General features: G+C 35.9%; 1 protein-coding gene across 1 annotated transcript; it reads left to right on the plus strand.

The window, feature by feature from the left end:
- The first annotated feature begins 3,974 nt into the window (after nt 1–3,974).
- On the plus strand, nt 3,975–5,638 carry LOC101965682 (phosphoglycerate kinase 2). Its single transcript, XM_005318585.3, has one exon. The coding sequence runs from the start codon at nt 4,076–4,078 to the stop codon at nt 5,327–5,329; it is 1,254 nt and encodes a 417-aa protein (XP_005318642.2). The 5' UTR covers nt 3,975–4,075; the 3' UTR covers nt 5,330–5,638.
- Nucleotides 5,639–15,026: the final 9,388 nt, after the last annotated feature.

The raw sequence follows: 15,026 nt of genomic DNA on the forward strand, positions 1-15,026 counted from the left end.
GTTAATTTTTCCATTTTTATTTTATGAATATTACTTAATGTGGCCTGTACAATAAAATTTGCTTACTTTCAAAACAAATATATTCTACAATTTCTTCTGCATGATTTGTGAATTTCTATAGATTTATGATCCATCTTATATTATTTATTATTTATTTATTTACTTATTTATTTAATTATTTTGTGGAACTAGGGGTTAAACCCAGGGTCTTAAGCATGGGAGGCAAGCATTATACCAACTGAGCTATAACTCCAGCCCTTATGATCCATCTTAAGACAACGTTTTTAATATAAGATTCAATTTTTTCTCATGTGGATATCCAGCTATCCCAGCCTCATTTGTCAAAAATAATTTTCTTTCCTTATTGGGTCATTTCAGCACCATCTTAGGAAATCAGATGAGTGTCTAAGTGGTTCTCTATTTCTGACTTCATTATATTTCATTGATCTATGTGCTGCTCCTTGTATCTTCTCTTAATTACTGTAGCTTGAAGTTCTCAAAATCAATAGTACAAGATACCCAAATTTTCTTCTTTTGAAAGACTACTATGGATATTTTAGGCCCTTTATATCTCTATATAATTTCTAGAATTAGCTTGTTAGATTTTTTGTACAAATTCATATACTTAAGTTTAATCAAAAAGATAATACATCATAATCAAATAGATTTTATTCCAGGCATGCAAGGTTATTTTGACATATGCAAATCAATAATGTAATTCACTACTTAAACAGAATTATTTCACAAATTATATGATCATATCAATAGATGCAGAAAAGGACTATGAGAAATTTAACACTCATTCATACTTAAAACACTGAAAAAACTAGGGATCAAAGAGACTTACCTCAATATTTTAAAGGCCATTTTTTACAAAAAAAGCCAATATACTAAATGGAGATAATCCAAAAGCATTTCCTTTAAAATCAGAAAAAAAGACAAGGTTATCAACTCTTCCCACTCTAATTCAATACGGTCCAAGAAACGTTAATAGAGCAATCAGGAAAGTAAAGGAAATAAAAGGGATACAAATAGAAAAAGAAGAAATCAAACTATCTCTGTTTGCCAATGACCTGATTCTATATCTAAAAAATCTGCCCCACCCCCAACAACAACAAAAGTCCACTGGAAGTCTCCTAGAGCTTATAAATGAGTTCAGCAAAGTAGTAGGTATAAGATCAATTTTCATAATGAATTGCTTTTCTATACTCCAATAGTGATTCACCAAGGAAGAAATCAGGAAAACCATCCCTTTCACAATAATCTCAAAAACAAAAGCAAACAAACCCCAAACAGATAAATGAACAAACAAACAAAAAATCTGGGAATTAATCTAACCAAGGAGGTAAAAGGGTTGATGAAAATTATAGAACACTGAAGAAAGAAATTGAAGAAGACCTTAGAAAATGAAAAAACAAGCCATGTTCTTGGATATGCAGAATCAATATTACCAAAGTGGCCATACTACCAAAAGCAATATATAGAATTAATGCAATCCCAATCAAAGTACAAATGACATTATTCACAGAATTAGAAAAAAATTAAATTCATTTGCAAGGATAAGAGACTGATATTAACCAAATTAATACCAAGCAAGAAAAGCAAAGCAGGATGTATCACAATGCCTGATCTGAATGTATACTGCAGAGCTATACTAACAAAAACAGCATGGCATTGGCAAAAATTTGACATGAAGACCAATGGAACAGAATAGAAGACAGAGATAAAAACACATACCTACAGACATCTGATAGTTGACAAAGATGCCAAAATATATTTTATTGAAAAAACAAGATTTTTAAACAAATGGTAGTAGAAAAACTGGATAGCTGCATGCAGACAAATGAAATGAGATACATATCTCTCACCCCACACAAAACTCAAATCAAATGCATCAAAGACTTACAAATTACACCAGAAATTTTAGAACAATTTGAAGAAAACACAGGACCAACACTCCATTGTTTAGGTGCGGGCACTGACTTCCTTAACAATACTCCCAAAGCACAAGAAATAAAAGCAAGCATCAGTATGTGGGATGTCATCAAACTACAAAGCTTCTGTACAGCAAAAGAAATAAGACCATAAAGAGAGAACCTACAGAATGGGATAAAATCTTGGCCAGCTATCCCTCCAATAGAGTATTAATGTCCAGAATATAAAAAGAACTCAAAAAACATCAAATATATATGCATATATATACACACGCACACACATACATATATATATATCTCCCAATCAATAAATGGACAAAATAACTAAACAGAGATTTCTTCAAAGAAAAAACACAAATTGCAAAAAGTATATGAAAAATGTTCAAATTCTCTAGCAATTGGAGATATGCAAATCAAAACTACACTAAGATTTCATCTCACTCTAGTCAGAATGGCAGTGATTAAGAATATAAACAACAATAAATGCTGGCAAAGTTGTGGGGGGGGGAGAACACTTCTACATTGTTGGTGGGAATGGAAACTAGTATAACTACTCTGGAAACAGTATGGAGATTCCTCAAAACTAGGAATAAACCACTACATGATTTAGCTATCGCTCTCCTTCACATTTTCCCAAAAGATCGAAAATCAGCATACTACAGCAATACAGCACCTCAATGTTTGTAGCAGTACAATTCACAATAAGTAAATTCATAATGTACTTGATTCCATGAATAAACCTCGTGCCTGTCAAATGATGAATGGATTAAGAAATTGTGATAGACACACACCCACACACACACACACACACACACACACACACACACACATGCACACATACACACCGGGAGTATTACTCAGTTGTAAAAAAAGAAGGAAATTGTGGCATTTATCAGCAAATGAATAGAAATGGAGAATATCATGCTAAGTGAAATAAGCCAAACTCAAAAACTCAAAAGCTTGAATGTTTTCTCTCTTATGTGAAAGCTAGAGTAAAATAAAGGAAAGGGGGAAGGAAGAATAGAATAACATAAAGAATCAATCAAATACAAATTAATAGGAGTGAAAGAAAGTCTAGTAGAACAAAGGAAAAGAAGGGGAAAGGGGAGGAAAAATGAGAGGGAAATGGGGAAGGGGAAAAAGGTAGGAAAATGAACTGAAATAAATTTCCATGCTTGTATGATTTTGTGGTGATGAAACCAACTACAATGTGTAACAATAAAGCTCTAATTTCAAAAAATAAAGTTGTCTCATATATTTTCATTTCTAATAAAAATTTTCAATCTTAAGAAAATTATGCCTCTTTTCAGCGCAATTTCTATCTTATACATGTAATGATGTAGAGAAGATAGAATAGGTAAGGAGTCTCCTAATTTTATGCCTGGAAAAAAAATGTCATTATTGCTTTCAGTATTTTCACTGATATTCTCTTTGCTGTGATGCTATGGGAATCTCCTACAGAAGCCACCAAGAATTCTTTTATGGTAATCTGAGAAAGATACAGCAAAATAATGAAAACACAAAATCATCACACCACTAGAACATGTACACTGAAGTCTAACACCAACCTAAGTCCTTAACAAAAATATTTAGTGAATCAAGGAAAAAATTATACTCTTGTGCTTTGAATAAATAAGATTTAATTGAGCCATTATTTCATATTCTCCCTTTGTCACTGCAGAGAGTTTTACATATCAGTATGAATAAGATTTTACAAGAGGCAGGGTAATGCTGGGTTGGGGAAGAGGGGATGACATTATTATTTGATTTATTTTCTCGTTAAGAACAAGTTTAAGTGTCAAAGGGAATTTGGGGAAAAGAACTCACAAACTTCTGGACCATTCTTATTTGTGTCCTTCACTTACCCAACTCACACCATGCCTTTAAGTCATCTTCCCTAGCATTTTCTATCTGTACCTGTCAACACATTCCAAACGCAGATTGGCAGGACTCTGGACCAATGGGCAGGCCTCATTGCCTTCCCCTGGCCCACAGCTGCCACGTGGGAGACTCAGGAACCAGGAAGGGGCGGGCCGAGGGGAGACGTTAGGCAGCCCCACCAACAAGCCTCCCAGCCGCCCACCTAAGACCATCCTTCAGCTCCCACAGCCAGGTGTCCACTAGCCCTTCCTACTGCCAGGATGTCCCTTTCTAAGAAGCTGACTTTGGACAAACTGGATGTCAAAGGCAAGCGCGTCATCATGAGAGTGGACTTCAACGTCCCCATGAAGAAGAACCAGATTACCAACAACCAGAGAATCAAGGCCGCCATGCCCAGCATCACGTTCTGCCTGGACAATGGAGCCCAGTCGGTGGTGCTGATGAGCCACCTGGGCCGGCCCGATGGCGTCCCCATGCCCGAGAAGTACTCCCTGGAGCCTGTCGCTGGCGAGCTGAAAGCCTTGCTGGGCAGGGACGTGACATTCCTCAAGGACTGTGTGGGCCCAGAAGTGGAGAAGGCCTGCGCCAGCCCCAAAGCCGGCTCAGTGATCCTGCTGGAGAACCTGCGCTTTCACCTGGAGGAGGAAGGCAAGGGCCAGGATGCCTCTGGGAACAAGGTGAAGGCGGAGCCCGAGAAGGTGGAAGCCTTTCGCCAGTCCCTGTCCAAGCTAGGGGACGTGTATGTCAATGATGCTTTTGGCACTGCACACAGGGCTCACAGCTCCATGGTGGGAGTGAATCTGCCCCAGAAGGCAGCCGGGTTCCTCATGAAGAAGGAGCTGGAGTACTTTGCCAAAGCCTTGGAAAACCCAGAGAGACCCTTTCTGGCTATCCTGGGTGGAGCCAAAGTGGCAGACAAGATCCAGCTCATCAAAAGCATGCTGGACAAGGTCAACCAGATGATCATCGGGGGCGGGATGGCCTTTACCTTCCTGAAGGTACTCCACAACATGGAGATTGGTGCCTCCCTCTTTGACGAAGAGGGAGCCAAGATTGTCAAGGAGATCATGGCCAAAGCAGAAAAGAATGGTGTGAAGATTACCTTTCCCGTGGACTTTATCACGGCTGACAAGTTCGATGAGCATGCCAACACTGGAAATGCCACCATAGAATCTGGCATCCCCGAGGGCTGGATGGGTTTGGACTGTGGCCCTGAGAGCATTAAAAAGAATGCTCAAGTTGTGTCTCAAGCCAAGCTCATCGTTTGGAATGGTCCTTTGGGAGTCTTTGAATGGGAAGCCTTTGCCAAGGGAACCAAGGCCCTCATGGATGAAATCGTGAAAGCCACCTCCCAGGGTAGTGTCACCATTATAGGGGGCGGGGACACTGCTACTTGCTGTGCCAAATGGAACACTGAAGACAAAGTCAGCCATGTGAGCACTGGAGGGGGTGCCAGTCTGGAGCTCCTGGAAGGTAAAAGCCTCCCAGGAGTAGAGGCCCTCAGCAATGTGTAACTGACAGAGTCTCCTCCTCCTGTTTTCTGTCCTCAGCCTTTAGGTTAACTCAGTACTCTAACATCTCAGCTTGACTTTGGTTAAAAACTACCAGATATGAAGACCCAGGAAATGGACAGGCAGTGTGTTATCCACTTCTCCTTACATCAGTGAAAGCACTTGTTCACTTTAGCTCTGTCATGCCTTTGCCTACCCTCTTCAACATCTCCTTTGGACCTTTGAACTTCACTGCTGTGCCTCATAGGGAGGATATATTCTTAAGTTGCCCATTAAAGTGAGTCAATAAAACTGAATCTCTCATTTGTCATGTTTTTTTTTTAGCTAAACTATTGGAAAAGAATAAAGTTTGAAAAATTGTTAAAGAATGAGTGTCCAAATAAACTGAGAAAAATAAATGTAAGAACTCATTACTATCATCAGAGTGCTTTCATAGAAAATGTCTTAATAAGAAAGATATAAATGAAAAAATATATTAAATCAAGAAGTTGAAAGTAAAGGAAATAAATTATATACAAAGAAGTTATTTTTGTGTGCTTGTGGATGTACACATATCTATGTTATATAGGGAGCTAGGAATCAAACTTGGTTTGTTAAGAAAGATTTGATTGTTTTAATTGTAATGCAATAAATTCTAAAATTTTAAAAATATTTTTCATGCATTTATGCATGAAAGATAGAGCTATAAAATCCTTACTATAAAATAGAAAAAATATTAGAAACAAAAATACTTATTAGACAATATTTTCCTTAGTTTTGTAAACAAAGGACTGCTAGAGGGTGATGCTATTAACAAAGATCAAAGTACAGAGAAACTCTTCCCCGTTATAATGTGCTATGTCCCTATAACAGAAGATAAATTTATTGTATTCAATAACATGAATAATTGAGCTTCAAATATAAATTTTAATACATCTGAAATGTCAAATTTTAATGAGACTATTGATAATATTATGTTAATCCCAAGGAGGAGGTAGAGTTTAAGGTATAAGCTTTAAAAGTAAAAAGACTATGTTTGAAAGCTTTAAACAAGTTAAAAGCACATTGCTTTCTCACATAAAAGTTAATGGTCAAATGTTGGCCCTTCTCTATTGGATCATATATGTTATGGTTTGGATATGAGATATCCATCCAATGATCCTGTATGAATGCAGGGATTCCGAGGTGATGTGATTAGATAATGATAGCAGTAACCTTATAGGTTCATCCTAATTTGAAAGGTTCAGTTTGCTGAGTGGTACTTCTGGGCCAGAAGAGCTATTCAAAGAAATTGGGTCACTGGAGATGTACCCTGAGGAATTACAACATGTCCCCCAGATCCTTCTTCTTTTTTTGCTTCCTGTCTGCCATGTTGTGAGCAGTTTTCCACCACCTTGCTCTTCCATTATGATCTGCTTCATCTCAGTTCCAGAAGAATGGAGTTGTGCAACCATAGGTTTAATCTCTGAAACTATGAGCTCAAAAACTAACTTTTTTTTATTGTTGGTAGTTCAAAACATTACACAGTTCTTAATATATCATATTTCATAGTTTGATTCAATTGGGTTATGAACTCCCATTTTTACCCCGTATACAGATTGCTGTATCACATCAGTTACACTTCCATTGATTTACATATTGCCATTCTAGTGTCTGATGTATTCAGCTGTCTATCCTATTCTCTACTATCCCCCCTCCCCTCCTCTCCCCTCTTCTCTCTCTACCCTCTCTACTGTAAATCATGAAAATGGAAGTTGATCCTCAGGGTTATACAAAATTACATATAAGAGGAAAGGAGGGGTAAGAAAGAATAATACAAGTGGAAGAAATGATTTTAAAAAACTAACTTTTGCTCCTCTAGATTGTTCTGACATGGTGTTTTGGTCACAATAAGGAAAAACTGTCATGTAGCAAACAAAGCCCCTGTAACAAATCTGCTACTTTGAATAATTAGGTTTAGTCCTTATCTGTAGAATCTATCTGGGATTTTGTTACAGGACTAAAAGTCTGAAGGGGAAAACAAATGTGAATCAATCAGGTTTTTTTATTACTGCATATTAATTATACAGAATAAAAATTTCATCAGTGCATTCATAAAAGTATATAACATTTTCATCATTTCCACATCCCATTATATCCCCTAACCATACAACCATACAGTATGAGTTTGGCTTTGGGTTTGTCCTAAAATACCTTTATATGTTGATATAGATTCTTTTATCTAGTCTTTTAGGACTTTTACCATGAAGGCTTTTTCTTGAAGGATTTTTCTACATCTTTTGAGATCTTGTCATTTTTATCCTTTATTCTATTTGTGTTTTTTTTTTCATATGTTGAACCATCCTGGTATTCCTAGAATGATACCAATTTGAAAACAGGGTGTGGTCTTTTTTCATGTGTTGCTGAATTTAGTGTGCTGGTAACTTACTAAGGATTTTAGTGACTACATTCATTAATGACTGGTCTACAGTTTTCTTTGAGGGGTACATTATCCAGTTTTAATATCATGTTGGTACTGGTTTAATAGAATTTTGAAGCATTCCCTTCCTTTTTGTTTTATGGAAAAGTTTGAGGACCTTAGGTGTGAGCTCTTCTTTAAAGGTGTGGTAAAGTCCTGCAAAAATCCATCTGCTCCTGGGCTTTTCTTGTGTCGTAGACTCTGGGTAGGTATCAGCATCAAAGGATCCACTGCATGTATTCAGAGTGCTGAATTCAATCCCCAGCACCACTTTAAGAAGAGAGAATAATCACCAGTAAAAAGTTAGATGCAAACCAGATCTCAACATACAATAAAAAAATTGTTAAACACAATCTCTGCAACTCTAATCAAAGTAAAGAAAGGGAAGCAATGACATGGAATACTCTAAAAAGGGACGTTAATGAAAGTAAACTTAATGCTAAAATTTAAGAGAAAAAGAAATGAGAAGAGAAAGAAAAAGGAGAAAGGAAGGAAATAAATTAGAAATCAGAAAAAAAATACAGAAAAATCCATTAAAGAATTTTTGAAAAAAACAACACCATCCACCATCTGAATCTCTGGGAAGTGTTAGAAACCTATCCTCCCATGTCACTCACCACACATAACCCAAGTTTTCTATCTGCTCAGACTCCATATTCACCCAATAGCACTCTCTGCCTTCCTTGAGGAAGGAACTCTCTCTTCCAGCCCACAAGGAGTACCCCTAACCCAATTCAGGCATCATGTCCTCAGTGCTGATTATTATTGTTTTTACTTATTATTTTTCTTTTTATTCTAAAATCCAATATTTCTGAGTACCACCCAGTCACTGACTCTTGAGTTGCATTCCAATGCTTTCTTATAACCCCCCACCCCATCATGCATTCTCACATCTTTTCATTAGGTTCAATATCCTGGAGCAGTTGGTAATTGATGAGTACCAAAAATCTGCCATGTTTTGGCATTGTTTATTTTAAATACATTATTCCAATATTCCAAAAATTATTTTCACTTACTATATTGGCAATGAGTCATGACATAAGGCCTATTTTTCAAGGGAGGCTTAATAATATATTCTCTATAGTTAGATAATTTGTACCCAGGTAAAAGTAAGTAGAATATATTAATAACAGAAAGTAGAAGAAGAATAAACACTGAAAAAAAAATTACAGTTTCTGATAGACTATCCTCTGGCCATTTGAGTATTCATGTACACTTCTCATCTCACATAAGAAAACATAACTACTCCGAGAAGTACAGTACAATCTCTTGTTCAGTGACTGCATCCATTGAAATTTGGATCTCTCTGGATGATGCACAATCCATTCAGGGCAGCACAGAGAATTCAATAGTCTGGCAAAGTGAAAAGCAGAGTCATCATTCTCATGCTCCTACTCTCCATACTCCATACAAACCAAATAAATATACAGTGGTAAAAAAGAAATAGATAACTTCAATAAAAATACTCAATTAAACCCTCTCCTCGGTCTATACCCAAAGAAGTTAAAAACAGCATACTACAGGCACACAGCCACATCAATGTTTATAGCAGCGCAATTCACAATAGCTAAACTATGGAACCAAACTAGACGTCCTTCAGTAGATGAATGGATAAAATATGTGGCATATATACACAATGGAATATTACTCAGCAATAAGAGAATAAATCCTGGCATTTGCATGTAAATGGATGGCGTTAGAAAAGATAATGCTAAGTGAAGTTAGTCAATCCCCCCCCAAAAAAAAATGCTTAATGTTTTTGTCTGATTCATAGTTTGGTAAGGAAGGAGAATGTGGAAGGAATAGATGAACTCTAGATAGGGTAGAAGGGTGGGAGGGGAAGGGGCATGAGGTTAGAAATGATGGTGGAAAGCGATAGACGTCATTATCCAAAGTACTTTATGAAGACACAAATTGGTGTCAATATACTTTGTATACAACCAGAGATATGAAAAAATATATATATATAATATATAAATATATATTTAATATATAAATTTAATTTAATATAAATATTCATATATATAATAAATATATAAAAATATATAAAAATATAAAAATCAATAAAAAATAAAATAAATGAAAAAACATTAACATTTCTATTCAAAAAAATTAAAAACACACTTCTCTTTTCATTTTTATTTTGATTTAAGAATGTTGAGAGCTCAATTGTTCTAACAATGAAAATATCAACTATGGATAACTTTACTAGTGAAAGTAATATAGAATATAATTCTTTTTTATTTTATTTTTTAAATACATGACAGTGGAATGCTTTACAATTCTTATTACACATTTAGAGCACAATTTTTCATATCTCTGTATATAAAGTATATTCACACCAATTCATGTCTTCATACATATGCTTTGGACAATGATTTCTATCACATTTCACCATCATATAATTCTTCTTAACAAATATAATTAAATGATATAAAAAAATACTCAACTAAAATGCCATTGGTTCTTTACAACTTTAACAAATCATGGTGGTCCAGAATTTCAAGAATCACTTGACCTGAGAATGGAAGAATTTCCATGGCTAGACTGATTCGAATCTCCTGAAATTTCTTATTCACTTTTCTTTCCTGGATCCTACTCTAAGCAGGTGAGAAGTTTTTATTGCATTCTAACTTTCAAAACAATTTCTGAAGCAAGTATTGGAGACCTGAGCTATATCTGTCTCTGCATAGATTTCCTAGACTCCTCCTTGCTAACTTTCAGGAAACCAAGGACATCTTTACTTATCACAATTATAAGATTTTGAAGCCCACACTAGAGGCTTCTTAACTTTCTCAATATTCCAACTTTCTGAGAGCTGGACATGCATAGTGGTGCACATCTATAACAATTCAGCTGAGGCAAGAGGGTCGAAATTTCAGAGCCAATCTCAGCAGCTTAGCAAGGACCTAAGCAACTTACATACCTTGTCTTAAAATAAAAAGGGCTGGGAATGTGGTTCATGTTTAAGCACCCCTGGCTTTAATCCCTGGAATCAAGAAAAAAAAAGAAAAATCCAGGGTTCTGGTATCTCTAATCCCCTACAAAACACTCATAAAATCTCTTTTAATTATACTCTGAACCCTCCCAACTCTTGCTTCTACTTAATTGATTTTGTTTGTTTGTTTGTTTGCTGGGACCACCTTGTATTTCATGGACAGCAAGCTGTGGCTATCTAATAAGTGAGCAAGAGAGCCTGTGATCTCGCCTGTCACTTCCTCATGACTTTGGTTGAAAAGTGCAAGTGGCAGGTCTCTTAGAAATGGCACAAGTGATGTTATTTCTCCTATTTATTATTGTATTAGGGGAAATTAGCTTTCTCAATTATGAAAGAACTAATTTCCCTAGCTTGTTAGGCAATTTGGGTCGCCTTTCTTAGAAAGCTCTATTGCATATATTTTTTGTTCTAACTGCTTCATTTTTCCTAGCTCTGTTCATTTTGGGTTGTAGTAATTTATGAAAAACCAGCAAGTAAGAACCAAAATGCACGGATATTTGACCACTTTATAAACACTTCCCTTGAAACTTTATTCTCTTTGGGAATGTTGTGCTTACTTAGACAGGTAAAGGATTTATTAAGTGTTCCAGCAGAAAAATTAGCAATCACTACTATCCAGTCTTCCATGTCTCCTTACTTACCTTCTCTCACCTGATTCTTAAGAAAATGTAACTCTTGTGGGCTTTATTAAGACAGCAACCACAAAATGATCAATTTCTACATTACACAATCTAAAAACTAGTTGTTCTAAAGTAAGGAAAATTTTTCCAAAGAGAACCCTTGTCAAACTCTGGAGACATGTTTGCTTGTCATGTCCAGAGGGATGTTATTGTGGTATCTAAGGAAGCTATCAAAAACCCTACAAACCACAAGACAGCCTTCCACAGCAAAGAAGTAGTCAGCCTTACATGTCAATAGTGATAATGGCTAAGAAATCTTGATCTTGACTGAACTATGGTAATAAAAAGACAAGAGGTATCAATAGTGCTACCACAGTCCAAGACCAAAGGCTTCTGGAAACACCCTGGAGAATCACTGGCAGAGTCAACTTTGGAAGGGTGAAGAATCCAGGGTCTGATATACTCAGGTGATCACAAAGGCAATCCAGAAACTGTTCAAGCTGGGCACAGTACCCCACACCTGTAATCCCAGCAGTTTGGGAGGCTGAGGCAGAAGGAGAATTAATTCAAAGCCAGCCTCAGCAAAATTGAGGTGCTAAGCAACTTGGTGAGACCCTGTCTTAAATAAAATACAAAATAGGGCTGAGTACCCCTGAGTTTAATCCCCAGTAAGCCCCTCGACGGCCCCCCAAAAAAAGACTGTTCAAGGAGATTGAGCTGCATCTGATGCTGCTTCCTTGTTCTTCCACCTTTGATTCCATTCAAGCCACCATCCTATTGGACGATGCTGCCCATGCTTAGGGAGTGTCTCCACTTCAGTTTGCTATCCCACGTGCCAATCATTACTAAAACATACCCTAACTGATACACCCAGAAGCCCCTTAAATCTTCAGCATCTCTTAATCCAATCAAGTTGACAATTCAAATTAACTATTACAAATACAATATTGGGCACAATAATGAAAAGCAGATCTCAAAAGAAGCATTTGTACATACATACATATGAATATTGATACTGTCATCTGTTATCCACATGCATATATTATATATTTATATATAATATTTTCTACAGTTGCAACCATTTAACAGTACAAATGATAATTATATACATTAAAATAGCTCTCTACTTCTTAAATTTCTGAAAATTAAAAAGTATTTCCTTTGTTGTGCAGAAGATTTTTAGTTTGATGGTGTCCTACCTATTGATTTTTAGTTTTATTTCTTGTAATTTAGGAGTCTTTTAAGGAAGTTGGTTCCTGTGCCAATATGTTAGAATGTTGGACCTTGATTTTCTTCTACTAATTACAGAGTTTCTGATCTAATTCCTAAGTCTTTAATTCACTTTGAGTTGAGTTTTGTGCAGAGTGAGAGATAGGGGCCCACCTTAATTATTCTGCATACAGATATCTAATTTTCCCAGCAATATTTATTAAAAAGACTATCCTTTATTCAACATATATTTTTAGCACTTTTGTCTAGTACCAAAGAGCTGTATTTATGTGGTTTTGTCTCTACATATTCCATTCTATTCCACTGGTCTTCCCATCTGTTTTGGTGCCAGTACCATGCTGTTTTTACTATAGCTCTGTTTTATAATTTGGGGTCTGGTATTCTGATACTTCCTGCTTTACTCTCTGAACTCATTATTGTTTTGGTTGTTTGGGGTCTCTTATTTTTCCAAATAAGTTTTAGTACTGCTTTTTATAGTTCTTTGAAAAATGTCATTGGCATTTTGATAGGAATTACATTGAGTCTGTGTATTGGTTTTGATAGTATGGCCATTTTGACAATATTAATTCTACCTATCCATGCCACAGCCCGGCTGGCTGGGCAAAATAGCTGGGGGGGGGGGTGATGAACAACTTGTGTAGATTGATACAGCAGGAGTGGGAGCTGTTTATTGTAGGACAGGAGCAGTATTTATACATTCCACACAGCTTATCTTAATTAGCATAAACTAGATATATCAGTCAACCAATAAGGAATCTCCACACTTAATGGCTCACTTGTGTTACTTCACAAACCACTCCCTCTGGCATTTTGCCAGGCGCCATCCAGACTTGTTTACAGACTCTAACATTAACATATCCAAGAACATGGGAGGACCTTACATCTAAGGTCATCTTCAATTTCTTTCTTTGGTGTTCTATAGTTTTCCTTAAGGGATTTTCCATTAAATTAATTCCCAGATTTTTTTGAGATTATTGTAAATGGGATAGTTTCCCTAATTTCTTTTTTATAATAATTATTATTTTTTAAAGAGAGAGAGAGAGTTTTAATATTTATTTTTTAGTTTTTGGTGGACACAACATCTTTGTTTGTATGTGGTGCTGAGGATCGAACCCGGGCTGCAGGCATGCCAGGCAAAGCATGCTACTGCTTGAGCCACATCCCCAGCCCTTCCCTAATTTCTTTTGTCAGCAGATTCATTATTGGAGTATAGGAAAGCAAATGATTCATGTGTATTGATCTTATGTCCTTATATTTTGCTGAATTCATTTATGAGCTCTGGAAGTCTTATGGAGGTTTTTTTTTATGACTTCTACATATAACATTATGTCATCAGCAAACAGGGATAATTTGATCTCTTCTTTTCCTATTTGTATTCCATTTAATTTCCTTCTGTTGCCTGATCGCCCTGGCTAAAATTTCAAGGACTATGTTGAATAGGAGTGGTGAGTGTGGGAATTCTTGTCTTGTTCCTATTTTTAAAGGAAATGTTTTCAGTTTTTCTCCATTCAGTGTGATGCTGACCTTAGGTGTGTAATATACACGTTTTACAATGTTGAGTTAAGTTCCTTCTCTCCTAACCATTCAAGTGTTTTAAACATAAATGGGTAGTCTACTTTGTCAAATGCTTTTTTGGTGTCTATTAATAAAATAATGTGATTCTTGTCCTTAACTCTACTTATGTGATAAATCACATGTATTGATTCATGTCTATTGAACCAAACTTGCATCCCTGAGATGATCATAAAGCACTGCATTTTTAATATGCTTTTTATTCTGTTTTATAATAATTTATTAAGAATTTTTGTATCTATGTTCATCAGGGTATTTGGCCTGATGTGTTTTTTTTTCCTTTGATATGTCTCTGATTTTGGTTATCAGGGTTATGCTACCTTCATAGAATGAATTTGGGAGTGTTCCCTCTTCCTCTGTTTCATGGAATGATTTGAGGAGGATTGGTATTAGTTCTTCTTTAAAGGTCTGATAGAACTGGTATGAGAATCCCTCCCTGGGGTTTTCTTTGCTTGAAGACTTTTGATAACTTCATCAATTTCCTTTATTGATATTGGCCCATTTAAGTTTCCTGCATCCTCGTGGTTTAATTTAAGTAGTTCATATATCTATAGGAATTTCTCAATATCATCTAAATATTAAGAGTGTGAAGAGAGAGCCTACAGGAGAAGATATTTTCCTCCTGCTCCTCAGGAAATTAATATCCAGAATATATAAAGAAGTAAAAACCTGAACAACAAAAGAAAATAACCTAACAAATAAATGGCCAAAAGAACTAAACAAACACTTCTCAAAAGAGGAAATATAAATGACCAAAAAATATATTTTAAAAAAATGTTCAGCATGTCTAGCAATAAGAAAAATGAAAATTAAAACCACATTGAGATGTCATCTCACTCCAGT

Source organism: Ictidomys tridecemlineatus, chromosome 8 (genome assembly GCF_052094955.1).
Source record: "Ictidomys tridecemlineatus isolate mIctTri1 chromosome 8, mIctTri1.hap1, whole genome shotgun sequence".
Lineage (NCBI taxonomy): Eukaryota > Metazoa > Chordata > Mammalia > Rodentia > Sciuridae > Ictidomys > Ictidomys tridecemlineatus.